This window comes from Astyanax mexicanus, chromosome 14, assembly GCF_023375975.1.
Source record: "Astyanax mexicanus isolate ESR-SI-001 chromosome 14, AstMex3_surface, whole genome shotgun sequence".
NCBI lineage: Eukaryota > Metazoa > Chordata > Actinopteri > Characiformes > Acestrorhamphidae > Astyanax > Astyanax mexicanus.
Window position 1 is genome coordinate 8,343,495 of NC_064421.1, and position 19,050 is coordinate 8,362,544.

General features: G+C 40.1%; 1 protein-coding gene across 4 annotated transcripts in view; it reads left to right on the top strand.

The window, feature by feature from the left end:
• The first annotated feature begins 3,167 nt into the window (after positions 1 to 3,167).
• Positions 3,168 to 19,050, top strand: part of map7a (microtubule-associated protein 7a) — a 50,971-nt gene continuing 35,088 nt past the window's right edge. For 2 of the 4 annotated variants that reach the window (XM_022673214.2, XM_022673216.2), the window contains exon 1: positions 3,169 to 3,547. In XM_022673214.2, coding sequence (XP_022528935.1) covers positions 3,412 to 3,547 — 136 coding nt within the window. In that variant the 5' untranslated portion in view covers positions 3,169 to 3,411. Of the gene's footprint in view, positions 3,548 to 19,050 lie in introns of all 4 variants that reach the window. The other 2 variants (XM_022673215.2, XM_022673217.2) reach the window with 2 other exon arrangements.

Below are 19,050 nucleotides of genomic sequence, written 5' to 3' on the forward strand. Positions count from 1 at the left end.
ACAGGCTTCTGCCCATTCACAGGCTTCTTCCCATCTAAAGGCTTCTGCCCATTCATAGGCTTTTGCCCATTCACAGGCTTCTGCCCATTCACAGGCTTCTTCCCATCTAAAGGCTTCTGCCCATTCATAGGTTTCTGCCCCTTCACAGGCTTCTGCCCATTCACAGGCTTCTGCCCGTACATAGGCTTCTGCTTATTCACAGGATCCTGCCAAACCACAGGCTTCTGCCCATTCATAGGCTTTTGCCCATTCACAGGCTTCTGCCCATTCACAGGCTTCTTCCCATCTAAAGGCTTCTGCCCATTCATAGGCTTTTGCCCATTCACAGGCTTCTGCCCATTCATAGGCTTCTGCCCATCCACAAGCTTCTGTCCATTCATAGACTTCTGCCCATTCACAGGCTTCTTACCATCATAGGCTTTTGCCCATTAACAGGCTTCTGCCCAGTCACAGACTTTTGCCCATTCACAGGATTCACAGCATCACACCCAGACACAGGTTTTTGCCTATTCACAGCCTCATGCCCAGCAGCAGGCTTCTGCCCAGTCACAGGCTTCTGCCCATTCACAGGCTTCTTCCCATCTAAAGGCTTCTGCCCATTCATAGGCTTTTGCCCATTCACAGGTTTCTGCCCATTCACAGGCTTCTTCCCATCTAAAGGCTTCTGCCCATTCATAGGCTTCTGCCCATCCACAAGCTTCTGTCCATTCATAGACTTCTGCCCATTCACAGGCTTCTTCCCATCTAAAGGCTTCTGCCTAATCATAGGCTTTTCCCATTAACAGGCTTCTGCCCATTCACAGGCTTCTGCCCATTCACAGGCTTTTGCTCATTCACAGGCTTCTGCCCAGTCACAGGCTTTTGCTCATTCACAGGATTGACAGCATCACACCCAGATACAGGATTTTTCCTATTCACAGGCTTCTGATCATTCACAGGCTTCTGCCCAGTCTCAGACTTCTGTTCATTCACAGGCTTCTGCCCAGTCTCAGGCTTCTGCTCATTCACAGGCTTCTGCACAGTCACAGGCTTCTGCCTATTTACAGCCTCATGCCCAGGAACAGGCTTTTGCCTTTTTAATAGCATCATGCCCAACCCCAGGCTTCTGCTCATTCACAGGATCCTGAATAAACAGGACATTTATTACTGTTTTACATTCAGTGCTCCAGTGAAAATGTGTGGGAATGCTAAGGCAGCATGAAATATACCCTTAACACTCCATATATATTTCCTGTGCTTAAGTGAATAACAGCTTTAGTAATTGTCGTATATTTTTCATATGATTGACAGGAGACGTCGGGGGGCGTGACCTGACGTCAGCTCAGTGCCACGCTGTATAAATCTCCATCTGGCTGGTGAGCTGTCAGTCAGGTTTGGACTCAGACAGGCAGCGTCACCCTCTTCCCTGCGTTTCTCTGTGTCTTAGCAACCGTTCGGGAACCCGGCTGGGCTTTTTGTCGCTCTCTGAATATCTGACGTCTCTGCGGCGGCTCTGCTGTCCGCCACCAATGTGACCCTGTGACGCGAGAGACGCTGCTGCTGGAGCTGAGGACCCTGACAGCACTGCTGACTCTTAAAGGGGAAGTGCACCACAACAAACCCTCAGACCAGTTTTCTCACAGAGAGAGGACTGGAGTCCACTGTGGCTGTGGTGGGCTGTTTGAAAGAGTCACATCTGTCAATTCCTGTCAAAGTCTTGTCCTGCCTACACCTGTTTTCAAAGAAAGAATAAACTTAACAGACTCCATTCACACAGATTCAAAATCTCTTACACTGATCACAGTCACCTGAGTACTAATTGTTTTCACCTGCTAGTCTATGCTATTTATCCCTATTTATTGTCATTTGTCCCTTGCTGAGCATTGTTTGCAGTTCTCCTACTATACAAATCTTTTCCATTGACTTGTTTTTCTCTGTGTGCTGATCCTGTTTAGTTTAGCTGTTCATGGCACAGTATTTGACCTTGCCCTCTAATAGTGAGTTTTGTCACTGTGTATGACACTTGCCTGTCTGACCAGTCTTGGTATGTTCGTACTTTTGTCTTCTCTTGTAGGACTGGACTGTTTTTGACTACCTTTTTGAATCTTGGGCACAACCAGCATGCATAAAACTATATTGCACCATGTATGGTTACATTCTTAGGCTAAACATAATCTTTAAAACCTTTTTTTTTTTTTTTTTTTTACCAATAATGGTTAGTGTATTAGCTCCTCACACACTGCAACAGGAAGCCAGCCAGGGGTACAGCTCATTCTGTATTAACAGAGCCCATAAACTTTTCATAAAACTGTGCTTTAATATTTGTAAATAGGTAATATATATATTATGTAATATTTGTAAATAGGTTAAACTTGGCTGTATTGACACAACATGCCTATTGTCATTGTTTAATAAAAAACAAGTATCTGCATTTTTGTCAATTTTTAGTTTACTACATAGTTTGAACACACAAACTGCTCCTTACACTGTGTGAATTGTTGAATGAATGGGCCAATAGAAATTCTGCAGAATTATTTAAATTAAACTAAGCAGTACTGACATAAGCTTTATAAATGCCTTATTCAATGCTTATGAATGTGTTATGATCAAATAAAGTGCTACAGAATATTCTAAAGGATATGTTGCTAAAACTGAACACATAAAAAATTGAATAATGCAAAACAAACACAGTTTTCATGCATCTTGGCATGCTCATCCTCCACCAGTCTTACACACTGCTTTTGGATAACTTTATGCCTTTACTCCTGGTGCAAAAATTCAAGCAGTTCAGTTTGGTTTGATGGCTTGTGATCATCCATCTTCCTCTTGATTATATTCCAGAGATTTTCAATTTGTCATCATGTTTAAGTGGTCTCTTTTTTTCAAAGCTTTAACTGCATTTTGAGTCTTGCATGAATCCAGTGCATTACATTGCATTTGATTAATTCAGTTCAGGTCTGTATGGGTCTATTATAATGGGCTAATTAATCTCTTATTCTCTATGGATGATTGCTTTTGTGATATCCTCTTGACTGAACTGGCTGTGAGTGGATATGTATGTGGGGATGCTTTTTTTATTATATTATACACATGCCTGTATGCTCTGGGGGAAATCTACACTATATATATAAATAATTGTATAATTTTCTATGAAATCTCTGGACACTCTGAGGCACGTAGGCTGGGCTGGACTGAATCAGCTGCTCTCTCTCTCTCTCTCTCTCTCTCTCTCTCTCTCTCTCTCTCTTTTGCTCTCTCTCTCTCTCTCTCGCAGCCCTGCCCACTCCTGGTACAGAGAGGCACAGATGAGCAGTTAGCTGGAGCGGAAGGCTGCTGCTATACACTGAAGAGCCTGGAGCAGACGCAGCATCTCTAATAGAGCACACAGACAGAGGCTGGAGAGGAGAATAAACACTCAGCCGCAGCATCGCTATGCCAGCCCCGTGCATCAGCCTGGCAGGGCAGCAGAGGGAGTGGAGGCAGGCTGGCAGAGCTGCAGCACTGGGGCTGTCCATTCTACCAGGAGAGGGCAAGAAGAAGATGGACGGCACTGCCAGGAATAGGAGAGGTGGGTTTACTATCATCATATCATATAATATAATAAAATATAATCTAACTTATTGATAGAATCATGATGTCATGATTGATTTTTGTGATATTATCCCATTACTTATAATGGAAACACATGCAGTAGCTTCTGCAGGCATTGTTTCTGTGTGCCCATTGTTTTTATGCTTAGCTGAGTAATCATACGTACATACAGTATGTACAGTATATTTGTTTTATATCATCTTATGAATACAGTGAAAATCAATTAAATATATTATAGTATTCAGTTTAATATGCAGTGTATATTTACAATACACATCACTGGAGTTCAGCCCAGCTGTGAATGTTAAATACAGTATGCATATACAGTACGTAGTAAGTATAAGACGTAGTAATACTCTTCCTTTTGCTCATATTAATAATTAATAATGCATGCTGCTAGTTTTACAGGCCACGATGAAGCCCCTCATTCCCAGAGGTGTGTTTTCGCAATCACATGGCAGTCTATTATATAACACACATGCCAAAGATAGATTTATTTATAAGGTCCGAGTGCAGAAAACTCATATACACATACAGATACATACTTTGTTCCCGTCATTGCCTCCTCCATCACTCCTCTTCCTGTTGTTGTTGTGTTGTGTTGTGTTGTGTTGTCGCTGGAGTTCAGGCTCTCTGTGAGGATTCTCTGAAGTCAGGCGCTGAATCTGCTGGCCAGAACATCTCCCCTGTAACAAATGTAGTCTTTGTAGCGTTCAGCAGGCCTTGGGCTATGTTTATAGCCAGGAAAAACTCAGAGGCAACATGCGACATGCCTCACGTTAAGCTTGCTCTCTGTGTTTTTTAGTTACTTTTTGTAGTTACTCAAAAACTGAGCAGAAGTCACGGGACAGAAGTATCCAACCTGATCATAAAGTGCGTGAAGTGCTACCTCAGGGGATGGATTGAGAACACCCACACTTGTAATATCTCACAAGTTGTGAGTTATTATCTTGTGAGTGAGGTTGTGAGGTTTAACAGTGGACAGAATTGAGGTTGAGATCTACAGTGGCACAAATGTACCAAGAATCTGTCATAGAAGGCTAATGATTGTGGTAATGATTGTGTCTGGCTGCATCTGGCTAGAATTGTCCTTTATGCCTTTGAAATAAGGGTGGGCAATATTATATTGTATACAATATATCGTGACAGAAATATCATGAGATTAAAAATCCATATCGTGATAATAGGGATGGTTTGTCTTAAAAGTAGTCTATTATTTACTATCTGTGAAGCTTTAGGTGTATTTATTGTATAATTGTTTTAGTTTGCAGTTTATATGCATGCACTAAATATTCTGCAATATTATTTGCGGCATTATATTATTTTATGCTATATTATTTATTTTGCCACATTATGATTATTCTGTTATACTATTATACTATATTCCTGAAATGAATTAATTATTTAAATTTTCCTATATCTCCAAGTATATCGTTATCGCAAAAATACCCTGAAATATCGTGATATTATTTTAGAGCCATATCACCCAACCCTACTTTGAAAGAAATCACATCCACATTCAATGCAGGAGACCCCACATACGTATCCCACAGATCAAGGGTATATGGCAAAAGTCAAGGGATATAATCCTGTCCCATGACTTTTGACACTGTCACACAAAAAAAATTCCAAAGTGCACTATGATCGGAAGATCGCTGATTCGCATCCTGGTCATGCAGCTTGCCATCAGCTGCCGGGGCGTCGAGAGAGCACAATTGGACTTTCTCTCTCTGGGTGGGTAAATGGTACTCATAGGGTGATTTCGATCAGCGCAGGGCATCTGTGAACTGATGTATCAGCACCGAGTGAATGTGCTTTCCTCCGAGCGCACTGTGATGCTACTCAACAATGCTGCATCAGTATCGGAGGAGGCGTGTGCTAGTCTTCACCCTTCTGGTGTTGGGGCATCACTAGCGATAGAGGGAGTTTATATGAGTGGGTTGGGTAATTGGGCTAAACTGGGGAGAAAAAGTAGAAATAAAAAGTAGAAAATATAGCCGCAAGCGGCGATTTACGGGGTTCGAGCGTTACAGGCAAAGAGACCCCTGGAGGCCAGTTAGGCTTAAAACATGTTGCCGGTTGACCGGCATCGCCAAACTGGATGAGGATGACCAGCATGACCGTGAAGACCAAGCTAGATTACCAGCATGACTAATCTGGATGACAAACTTGTTGACCATATTGACCAAGCTGGAGGACCATAATGACCAAACTGGATGACCAGCATGGCAAAGGTGGTTGGCCAGTATGACCAAGCTGGAAGACCACCATTACTATGAGGACAAAGCTGAATGACCAGCAGGACCATAATGACCAATGTGAATGGCCAGCATGACCAAGCTGGATGGCCAGCATAACCAAGCTGGGTGACCAGCATGACCATAAAGACCATAATGGCAATGCTAGATGAGTGGTGTGAGTAAACTAGTTGAAAAGCATTGATAAATTGAGCTGTAGTGTTCATCAGGTTTTATGTGGTGTCTTACTGCACTCTAGTGCGCATTTGGTGAAACAAATTCAGTTCTTAAATTGAAAAAACACAAGGCATAAAAAGGGCATATAAATAACCCGTATATAGTATATAAGTTTTGACCTGATTAACATTCCGCCTGTTAAAAGCTTGCTGGAATGTGATTGGCTAATAGTGACCACAAAAGTGTCCATATCAAATTTTCATTTGGTGTACCATTAGTGCATGGGCCATAGATGATAATTGGCTAGGATGACCTTGATAGCTTGTATGGTTCTAGAGAAACAGCTATCGAGCATTGGCCCCGCCCCCTGGGAGTGTATGTCTACTTAAACTGACAGGGTATCTGAGAATCATGTAATGATCAAAGGACTGAAGTGGTATTAGTGTCAGGTTAAGCATTCAAAAGTTATAAGTGTTAAAGACATTTTACTGCACCATGGTAGAACTCATTTGCATATGGCGGCCATATTGTTTATAAATGTAAAGGTTTTTTTAATAATTATTGAGGAGTAAGCTCTGCTGAACTGTTTGACACCAAACATGTCATGATTGGTCAAGGATCCAAGGACAAGATCTCAAAAGTAGGTTTTGCATATTATGCAAATTTAAAAAAAAATTAAGTGTGTGGAGCATAAACAAGAATGACCCAGGTGGCTGACCATCATGAACAAGAAGGATAAATATGTTCAATTAAGCAAGACAAGCAAGATTGAATAAGTTCAGCAGAGCTTTAATTTAGAATAATTCAAATGTAACTGTTTCACCAAATGACCACCAGAGCGCAGCAAGAGACCACATATAACCTGCTGGAAATCTATCACTCTATAAGTAAGACAGAACATTCCCTATCAGTGTGTTTCTATTTATTAAAAAGAGAAGAAAAGTCCGATTGGGCTCCAAATTGGTACTCATGATCAACTGGTCTGTATATACATGTATGTAAATTTGTGTGTTGATAGGGTCAAATGTTCCTTACTTCTGACCATTTAGGTTTGAAAAAAGTGATAATACAGGCTTATGGCCTACAAAATGGCTGTTGCTCTTTGGCCATATTAGAGGCAAAAAATATCTGATTTGGCTCAAAATTTGCAATCATGATCACAATATCAGTCTATATATGTATGTCAATTTCTGTGTCAATAGGGTCAAAGGTTCCTGACTTCTGTCAATTTAGATTTGAAAAAAGCGATAATACAGGCTTGAGGCCTACAAAATCGCTGTAGTTTTCCAGCCGTTGTAGAGGCAAAACATGTCCGATTTGGCTGAAAATTTGCAATCAAGATCAGATTATCAGTCTATATATGTGTATAAATTTGTGTGTTGATAGGGTGAAAGGTTCATGTCTTCTGTCCATTTAGGTTGGAAAATAGCGATAAATGGAATAAATTGAAAATAGTTATTTTTTCACTGTAGAGCCTACTGAAGACTTATTTGGCTCATACATGGCACATGTGCTTCAAATGTCATTGTTAATTAGTAGCTTCAACAGTTTTGGCATGTTTTAAACTTTGACAGAGTTTTGGCCAAATAACTCTGAAAAGGCTTTCACGTACATGTTTGATCAAGGTGTTGGGGCCATAAAAAGTTAAAATTCTAACATTTTTTTGATAATTATTTACCTACACGGTCTCAAGATTGTGAAAAGACCAAAGTTGATTTAATTGGTTGAATATCCAGGGACTAGTTCAAAAAGTGCAATTTTTACTCTACTGGCCACTGATGCAAAACAATACATTTTTGGTAAAGACATGTAATTACAAAGTTGTAAAGGTTACAGCAAAGCATAAAACTCAAAAAGAATAACAAGCCTAGGCCACTTGTACCTTTAGATATAACTGATTTTCTGCTATAGCGCCCCCTAGAGGCCAATCAACGCCATATTTTAATGGATGATAGAAGGCCCTCATATACATGTACAATATAAGTATCGTCCTGATTGGTGATTGTTTAGCCTGTCAAAAGCTTGCTGTAATCTGATTGGCTAATAGCGACCACAAAAATTCACACATCAAAATATCCTTCAGTAGTCCATTAGGACATAGGCAACAGAGGATACATGCCAAACGAGAGCTTGATAGCTTGTACGGTTCCTGAGAAACAGATTTTTAGCTTTGGCTCCGCCCCCTGGGGGCGTATGTCTACACAGATTGACGGGCTACCTCAGAATCATGTTGGCATCAAAGTTGTAAAGTGGCATTAGTGTAGGTTTAAGCATTCAAAAGTTACAGCTGTTAGAGTAAATTTGGGTGTGCCACGGTAAGATTAATTTGCATATGGCGGCCATATTGTTTACAAATTTCACAATTTTTTCGATAATTATTGAGGTTGGGACTCTGCTGAGTTGTTTGACACCAAATATGACAGGATTGGTCAATGACCCTAGGACAAGTTCTCAAAAGTAGGTTTTGCATATTCTGCTAAATAGCAAAAAATCTAAGTGGGCGGAGCTTAGTGGTTCTATTGACCTTTTTGATTTGCCATTAACCAAGGAATCATATAATGCAAGAATTTTTGCTCTAGCTATCAGGGCGTAGGAGTTACGAGGCCAAACACGTTGACCTTCCCCATAGCGCCCCCTTGAGGCCGATCGGGCTCATCTTTTGAATCTGAGTAGCGGTGAGAAGTACTACCATATGACCAAGTCTCAGCCCTGTAGGCCTTACGGTTTCTTCTGCCCAATCACTTCTATGGCAGAAAAAGAATAAGAACTATAATAATAAATATAGCCGCAAGCGGCGATTTACGGGGTTCGAGCGTTACAGACAAAGAGGCCCCTGGAGGCCAGTTAGGCTTAAAACATGTTGCTGGTTGACTGGCATCACCAAACTGGATGACCAGCATGGCAAAGGTGTTTGGCCAGTATAGCCAAGCTGGATGACCAGCATTGCTATGATGACAAAGCTGAATGACCAGCAGGACCATCATGACCAATGTGAATGACCAGAATGACTTAGCTGGATGGGCAGCATAACCAAGCTAGGTGACCAGCGTGACCATAAAGACCATAATGACAATGCTAGATGAGTGGTGTGAGTAAACTAGTTGAAATGCATTGATAAATTGAGCTGTAGTGTTCAGCAGGTTTTATGTGGTCTCTTGCTGCACTCTAGTGGGCATTCGGAGAGCCTAGCAGTGAGGCATGACAAGGGCACATATTAATAACCAATAATATCAATAATAGTACATAAGTTTTGACCTGATTGACATTCAGCCTGTCAAAAGCTTGCTGGAATGTGATTGGCTAATAGTGACCACAAAAGTGTCCATATCAAATTTTCATTTGGTGTACCATTAGTGCATGGGCCATAGATGATAATTGGCAAGGACGACCTTGATAGCTTGTATGGTTCTAGAGAAACAGCTATCGAGCGTTGGCCCCGCCCCCTGGGGGCGTATGTCTACTTAAACTGACAGGGTATCTGAGAATCATGTAATGATCAAAGGACTGAAGTGGTATTAGTGTCAGGTTAAGCATTCAAAAGTTATAAGTGTTAAAGACATTTTACTGCACCATGGTAGATCTCATTTGCATATGGCGGCCATATTGTTTATAAATGTAAAGATTTTTTTAAATAATTATTGAGGAGTAAGCTCTGTTGAACTGTTTGACACCAAACATGTCATGATTGGTCAAGGACCGAAGGACAAGATCTCAAAAGTAGGTTTTGCATATTATGCAAATTTTAAAAAAAATTAAGTGTGTGGAGCATAAACAAGAATGACCCAGGCGGCTGAGCAGCATGACCAAGAAGGATAAAGATGTTCAATTAAGCAAGACAAGCAAGATTGAATAAGTTCAGCAGAGCTTTAATTTAGAATAATTCACCTGTAGCTGTTTCACCAAATGACCACCAGAGCGCAGCAAGAGACCACATATAACCTGCTGGAAATCTATCACTCTATCAGAAAGACAGAACATTCCCTATCAGTGTGTTTCTATTTATTAAAAAGAGAAGAAAAGTCCGATTGGGCTCCAAATTGGTACTCATGATCAAGTGGTCTGTATATACATGTATGTAAATTTGTGTGTTGATAGGGTCAAAGGTTCCTGACTTCTGACCATTTAGGTTTGAAAAAAGTGATAATACAGGCTTATGGCCTACAAAATGGCTGTTGCTCTTTGGCCATATTAGAGGCAAAAAATATCTGATTTGGCTCAAAATTTGCAATCAAGATCACAATATCAGTCTATATATGTATGTCAATTTCTGTGTCAATAGGGTCAAAGGTTCCTGACTTCTGTCCATTTAGATTTGAAAAAAGCGATAATACAGGCTTGAGGCCTACAAAATCGCTGTAGTTTTCCAGCCGTTGTAGAGGCAAAACATGTCCGATTTGGCTGAAAATTTGCAATCAAGATCAGATTATCAGTGTATATATGTGTATAAATTTGTGTGTTGATAGGGTGAAAGGTTCCTGTCGTCTGTCCATTTAGGTTGGAAAATAGCGATAAATAGAATAAATTGAAAATAGTTTTTTTTTCACTGTAGAGCCTACTGAAGACGTATTTGGCTCATACTTGGCAAATGTGCTTCAAATGTCATTATTAATGAGTGTCTGTAATATTTTTGACATACCGCAAACATTTACAGAGTTTTGGCCAAATAACTCTGAAAAGGCTTTCACGTACATGTTTGATCAAGGTGTTGGGGCCATAAAAAGTTAAAATTCCAACATTTTTTTGATAATTATTTACCTACACGGTCTCAAGATTGTGAAAAGACCAAAGTTGATTTAATTGGTTGAATATCCAGGGACTAGTTCGAAAAGTGCAATTTTTACTCTACTGGCCACTGATGCAAAACAATACATTTTTGGTAAAGACATGTAATTACAAAGTTGTAAAGGTTACAGCAAAGCATAAAACTCAAAAAGAATAACAAGCCTAGGCCACTTGTACCTTTAGATATAACTGATTTTCTGCTATAGCGCCCCCTAGAGGCCAATCAACGCCATATTTTAATGGATGATAGAAGGCCCTCATATACATGTACAATATAAGTATCGTCCTGATTGGTGATTGTTTAGTCTGTCAAAAGCTTGCTGTAATCTGATTGGCTAATAGCGACCACAAAAATTGACACATCAAAATATCCTTCAGTAGACCATTAGGACATAGGCCACAGAGGATACATGCCAAACGAGAGCTTGATAGCTTGTACGGTTCCTGAGAAACAGATTTTTAGCTTTGGCTCCGCCCCCTGGGGGCGTACGTCTACACAGATCGACAGGCTACCTCAGAATCATGTTAGTACCAAAGGTCTAAAGCGGCATTAGTGTCAGTTTAAGCATTCAAAAGTTACAGCTGTTAGAGTGAATTTTGGTGTGCCACGGTAAGATTAATTTGCATATGGCGGCCATATTGTTTACAAATTTCAAGATTTTTTCGATAATTATTGAGGGTGGGACTCTGCTGAGTTGTTTGACACCAAACTTGTCAGGATTGGTCAAAAATCCACAGACTAGTTCGCAAAAGTAGGTTTTGCATTTTATGCTAAATAGCAAAAAATCTAAGTGGGCGGAGCTTAGTGGTTCTATTGACCTTTTTGATTTGCCATTAACCAAGGAATCATATAATGCAAGAATTTTTGCTCTAGCTATCAGGGCGTAGGAGTTACGAGGCCAAACGCGTTGACCTTCGCCATAGCGCCCCCTTGAGGCCGATCGGGCTCATCTTTTGAATCTGAGTAGCGGTGAGAAGTACTACCATATGACCAAGTCTCAGCCCTGTAGGCCTTACGGTTTCTTCTGCCCAATCACTTCTATGGCAGAAAAAGAATAAGAACTATAATAATAATAAATATAGCCGCAAGCGGCGATTTACGGGGTTCGAGCGTTACAGGCAAAGAGGCCCCTGGAGGCCAGTTAGGCTTAAAACATGTTGCTTATTGACCGGCATCACCAAACTGGATGAGGATGACCAGCATGACCATAAAGACCAAGCTAGATTACCAGCATGACTAATCTGGATGACAAATTTGTTGACCATATTGACCAAGCTGGAAGACCATTATGACCAAACTGGATGACCAGCATGGCAAAGGTGGTTGGCCAGTATGACCAAGCTGAATGACCAACATTGCTATGAATACAAAGCTGAATGACCAGCAGGACCATAATGACCAATGTGAATGAACAGAATGACCTAGCTGGATGAGCAGCATAACCAAGCTAGGTGGCCAGCCTGACCACAAAGACAGTAATGACAATGCCAGATGAGTGGTGTGAGTAAACTAGTTGAAAAGCATTGATAAATTGAGCTGTAGTGTTCATCGGGTTTAATGTGGTCTCTTGCTGCACTCTAGTGGACATTTGGTGAAACAACTTCAGTTCTTATATTGAAAAACACAAGCCACATTTATCCTGTTGAGAGCCAAGCAGTGAGGCATAAAAGGGCACATATCAATAACCAATCATATCAATAATATTGTATAAGTTTTGACCTGATTAACATTCATCCTGTCAAAAGCTTACTGGAATGCGATTGGCTTATAGTGACCACAAAAGTGTCCATATCAAATTTTCATTTGGTGTACCATTAGTGCATGGGACGTAGATGATAATTGCCAAGGATGACCTTGATAGCTTGTATGGTTCTAGAGAAACAGCTATCGAGCATTGGCTCCGCCCCCTGGGGGTGTATGTCTACTTAAAGTGACGGGGTATCTGAGAGTCATGTAATGATCAAAGGACTGAAGTGGTATTAGTGTCAGGTTAAGCATTCAAAAGTTATAAGTGTTAAAGACATTTAACTGCACCATGGTAAAACTAATTTGCATATGGCGGCCATATTGTTTATAAATGTAAAGATTTTTTAAATAATTATTGAGGAGTAAGCTCTGCTGAACTGTTTGACACCAAACATGTCATGATTGGTCAAGGATCCAAGGACAAGATCTCAAAAGTATTTTTTGCATATTATGCAAATTTATAAAAACAAAATAAGTGGGTGGAGCATAAACAAGAATGACCCAGGCGGCTGACCAGCATGAACAAGAAGGATAAATATGTTCAATTAAGCAAGACAAGCAAGATTGAATAAGTTCAGCAGAGCTTTAATTTAGAATAATTCACCTGTAGCTGTTTCACCAAATGACCACCAGAGCGCAGCAAGAGACCACATATAACCTGCTGGAAATCTATCACTCTATAAGTAAGACAGAACATTCCCTATCAGTGTGTTTCTATTTATTAAAAAGAGAAGAAAAGTCCGATTGGGCTCCAAATTGGTACTCATGATCAAGTGGTCTGTATATACATGTATGTGAATTTGTGTGTTGATAGGGTCAAAGGTTCCTGACTTCTGACCATTTAGGTTTGAAAAAAGTGATAATACAGGCTTATGGCCTACAAAATGGCTGTTGCTCTTTGGCCATATTAGAGGCAAAAAATATCTGATTTGGCTCAAAATTTGCAATCAGGATCACAATATCAGTCTATATATGTATGTAAATTTCTGTGTCGATAGGGTCAAAGGTTCCTGACTTCTGTCCATTTAGATTTGAAAAAAGCGATAATACAGGCTTGAGGCCTACAAAATCGCTGTAGTTTTCCAGCCGTTGTAGAGGCAAAACATGTCCGATTTGGCTGAAAATTTGCAATCAAGATCAGATTATCAGTCTATATATGGGTATAAATTTGTGTGTTGATAGGGTGAAAGGTTCCTGTCTTCTGTCCATTTAAGTTGGAAAATAGCGATAAATAGAATAAATTGAAAATAGTTATTTTTTCACTGTAGAGCCTACTGAAGACTTATTTGGCTCATACTTGGCACATGTACTTCAAATGTCATTGTTAATTAGTAGCTTCAACAGTTTTGGCATGTTTTAAACTTTGACAGAGTTTTGGCCAAATAACTCTGAAAAGGCTTTCACGTACATGTTTGATCAAGGTTTATGGGCCTCAAGTAGTTAAAATGTCAAGATTTTTTTGATAATTATTTACCTACAGGGTCTCAAGATTGCATCAAGACCAAATTTGTTTTGATTGATTAAGGACTTAAAGACAAGTTCGAAAAGAGCATTTTTTACTCTTTTGGCCACTGATGAAAATCTTTTCATTTTTGGTAAACATATGTAATTACAAAGTTGTAAAGGCTAAAGCAAAGTATACAACTAAAAAAGAATAACAAGCCTAGGCCACTTGGACCTTTAGATATAACTGATTTTCTGCTATAGCGCCCCCTTGAGGCCAATCAACGCCATATTTTAATGGATGATAGAAGGCCCTGAGATACATGTAGGGTATAAGTATCGTCCTGATTGGTCATTGTTTAGCCTGTCAAAAGCTTGCTGGAATCTGATTGGCTAATAACGATCGCAAAAATTTGCATATCAAATTTTCCTTCTGTAAAACATTAGGACATAGGCCATAGATGATACATGCCAAAGGAGAGCTTCATAGCTTGTACGGTTCCTGAGAAACAGATTTTTAGCTTTGGCTCCGCCCCCTGGGGGCATATGTCTACACAGATTGACATGCTACCTCAGAATCATGTTGGCATCATAGGTCTAAAGTGGCATTAGTGTCGGTTTAAGCATTCAAAAGTTACAGCTGTTAAAGTAAATTTGGGTGTGCCACGGTAAGATTAATTTGCATATGGCGGCCATATTTTTTGCAAATTTCAAGATTTTTTTAATAATTATTGAGGTTGGGATTCTGCTGAGTTGTTTGACACCAAACATGTCAGGATTGGTCAATGAGTTTAGGACAAGTTCTCAAAAGTAGGTTTTGCATATTATGCTAAATAGCAAAAAATCTAAGTGGGCGGAGCTTAGTGGTTCTATTGACCTTTTTGATTTGCCATTAACCAAGGAATCATATAATGCAAGAATTTTTGCTCTAGCTATCAGGGCGTAGGAGTTACGGGGCCAAACGCGTTGACCTTCGCCATAGCGCCCCCTTGAGGCCGATCGGGCTCATCTTTTGAATCTGAGTAGCGGTGAGAAGTACTACCATATGACCAAGTCTCAGCCCTGTAGGCCTTACGGTTTCTTCTGCCCAATCACTTCTATGGCAGAAAAAGAATAAGAATAATAATAATAATCAGAACAATTACAATAGGGTTTCTAGCACTACGTGCTCGAACCCCTAATAATAATAATAAATATAGCCGCAAGCGGCGATTTACGGGGTTCGAGCGTTACAGGCAAAGAGACCCCTGGAGGCCAGTTAGGCTTAAAACATGTTGCCGGTTGACCGGCATCGCCAAACTGGATGAGGATGACCAGCATGACCGTGAAGACCAAGCTAGATTACCAGCATGACTAATCTGGATGACAAACTTGTTGACCATATTGACCAAGCTGGAAGACCATAATGACCAAACTGGATGACCAGCATGGCAAAGGTGGTTGGCCAGTATGACCAAGCTGGAAGACCACCATTACTATGAGGACAAAGCTGAATGACCAGCAGGACCATAATGACCAATGTGAATGGCCAGCATGACCAAGCTGGATGGCCAGCATAACCAAGCTGGGTGACCAGCGTGACCATAAAGACCATAATGGCAATGCTAGATGAGTGGTGTGAGTAAACTAGTTGAAAAGCATTGATAAATTGAGCTGTAGTGTTCATCAGGTTTTATGTGGTGTCTTACTGCACTCTAGTGCGCATTTGGTGAAACAAATTCAGTTCTTAAATTGAAAAAACACAAGGCATAAAAAGGGCATATAAATAACCCGTATATAGTATATAAGTTTTGACCTGATTAACATTCCGCCTGTTAAAAGCTTGCTGCAATGTGATTGGCTAATAGTGACCACAAAAGTGTCCAAATCAAATTTTCATTTGGTGTACCATTAGTGCATGGGCCATAGATGATAATTGGCTAGGATGACCTTGATAGCTTGTATGGTTCTAGAGAAACAGCTATCGAGCATTGGCCCCGCCCCCTGGGGGGGTGTATGTCTACTTAAACTGACAGGGTATCTGAGAATCATGTAATGATCAAAGGACTGAAGTGGTATTATTGTCAGGTTAAGCATTCAAAAGTTATAAGTGTTAAAGACATTTTACTGCACCATGGTAGAACTCATTTGCATATGGCGGCCATATTGTTTATAAATGTAAAGATTTTTTTAATAATTATTGAGGAGTAAGCTCTGCTGAACTGTTTGACACCAAACATGTCATGATTGGTCAAGGATCCAAGGACAAGATCTCAAAAGTAGGTTTTGCATATTATGCAAATTAAAAAAAAAAATTAAGTGGGTGGAGCATAAACAAGAATGACCCAGGCGGCTGACCAGCATGAACAAGAAGGATAAATATGTTCAATTAAGCAAGACAAGCAAGATTGAATAAGTTCAGCAGAGCTTTAATTTAGAATAATTCAACTGTAGCTGTTTCACCAAATGACCACCAGAGCGCAGCAAGAGACCACATATAACCTGCTGGAAATCTATCACTCTATCAGAAAGACAGAACATTCCCTATCAGTGTGTTTCTATTTATTAAAAAGAGAAGAAAAGTCCGATTGGGCTCCAAATTGGTAATCAGGATCAAAATATCAGTCTATATATGTATGTAAATTTCTGTGTCGATAGGGTCAAAGGTTCCTGACTTCTGTCCATTTAGATTTGAAAAAAGCGATAATACAGGCTTGAGGCCTACAAAATTGCTGTAGTTTTCCAGCCGTTGTAGAGGCAAAACATGTCCGATTTGGCTGGAAATTTGCAATCAAGATCAGATTATCAGTCTATATATGTGTATAAATTTGTGTGTTGATAGGGTGAAAGGTTCCTGTCTTCTGTCCATTTAGGTTGGAAAATAGCGATAAATAGAATAAATTGAAAATAGTTATTTTTTCACTGTAGAGCCTACTGAAGACTTATTTGGCTCATACTTGGTAAATGTGCTTCAAATGTCATTGTTAATTAGTATCTTCAACAGTTTTGGCACGTTTTAAACTTTGACAGAGTTTTGGCCAAATAACTCTGAAAAGGCTTTCACGTACATGTTTGATCAAGGTTTATGGGCCTCAAATAGTTAAAATGTCAAGATTTTTTTGATAATTATTTACCTACAGGGTCTCAAGATTGCATCAAGACCAAATTTGTTTTGATTGATTGAGGACTTAAAGACAAGTTTGAAAAGAGCCATTTTTATGCTTTTGGCCATTGATGAAAATATTTGCATTTTTGGTAAATATATGTAATTACAAAGTTGTAAAGGCTACAGCAAAGTATACAACTCAAAAAGAATTACAAGCCTAGGCCACTGGTACCTTTAGATATAACTGATTTTCTGCTATAGCGCCCCCTTGAGGCCAATCAACGCCATATTTTAATGTATGATAGAAGGCCCTGAGATACATGTAGGGTATAAGTATCGTCCTGATTGGTCATTGTTTAGCCTGTCAAAAGCTGGCTAGAAACTAATTGGCTAATAGCGATCACAAAAATTTGCATATCAAATTTTCCTTCGGTAAAACATTAGGACATAGGCCATAGATGATACATGCCAAAGGAGAACTTCATAGCTTGTACGGTTCCTGAGAAACAGATTTTTAGCTTTGGCTCCGCCCCCTGGGGGCGTATGTCTACACAGATTGACAGGCTACCTCAGAATCATGTTGGCATCATAGGTCTAAAGTGGCATTAGTGTCGGTTTAAGCATTCAAAAGTTACAGCTGTTAGAGTAAATTTGGGTGTGCTACGGTAAGATTAATTTGCATATGGCGGCCATATTGTTTAAAAATTTCAATTTTTTTTTGATAATTATTGAGGTTGGGACTCTGCTGAGTTGTTTCACACCAAATATGATAGGATTGGTCAATGACCCTAGGACAAGTTCTCAAAAGTAGGTTTTGCATATTATGCTAAATAGCAAAAAATCTAAGTGGGCGGAGCTTAGTGGTTCTAATGACCTTTTTGATTTGGCATTAACCAAGGAATCATATAGTGCAAGAATTTTTGCTCTATCTATCAGGGCGTGGGAGTTACAAGGCCTAACGCATTGACCTTCGCCATAGCGCCCCCTTGAGGCCGATCGGGACTCATGTCATGCGGCTGAGTGGGGGTCTAAAGTACTACCATATGACCAAGTCTCAGCTCTCTAGGCCTTACGGTTTGTTCTGTGCAATCACTTCTAGGTCAGAAAAAGCAGGTGAAGCGATTATAAATACCAATATAGCCGCAAGCGGCGATTTACGGGGTTCGAGCGTTACAGACAAAGAGGCCCCTGGAGGCCAGTTAGGCTTAAAACATGTTGCTGGTTGACTGGCATCACCAAACTGGATGACCAGCATGGCAAAGGTGTTTGGCCAGTATGACTAAGCTGGATGACCAGCATTGCTATAATGACAAAGCTGAATGACCAGCAGGACCATAATGACCAATGTGAATGACCAGAATGACCTAGCTGGATGGGCAGCAAAACCAAGCTAGGTGACCAGCGTGACCATAAAGACCATAATGACAATGCTAGATGAGTGGTGTGAGTAAACTAGTTGAAATGCATTGATAAACTGAGCTGTAGTGTTCAGCAGGTTTTATGTGGTCTCTTGCTGCACTCTAGTGGGCATTCGTAGAGCCTAGCAGTGACGCATGACAAGGGCACATATTAATAACCAATAATATCAGTTATAGTACATAAGTTTTGACCTGATTAACATTCAGCCTGTTAAAAGCTTGCTGGAATATGATTGGCTAATAGTGACCACAAAAGTGTCCATATCAAATTTTCATTTGGTGTGCCATTAGTGCATGGGCCATAGATGATAATTGGCAAGGACGACCTTGATAGCTTGTATGGTTCTAGAGAAACAGCTATCGAGCATTGGCTCCGCCCCCTGGGGTGGTGTATGTCTACTTAAACTGACAGGGTATCTGAGAATCATGTAATGATCAAAGGACTGAAGTGGTATTAGTGTCAGGTTAAGCATTCAAAAGTTATAAGTGTTAAAGACATTTTACTGTACTGTGGTAGAACTAATTTGCATATGGCGGCCATATTGTTTACAAATGTAAAGATTTATTAAATAATTATTGAGGAGCAAGCTC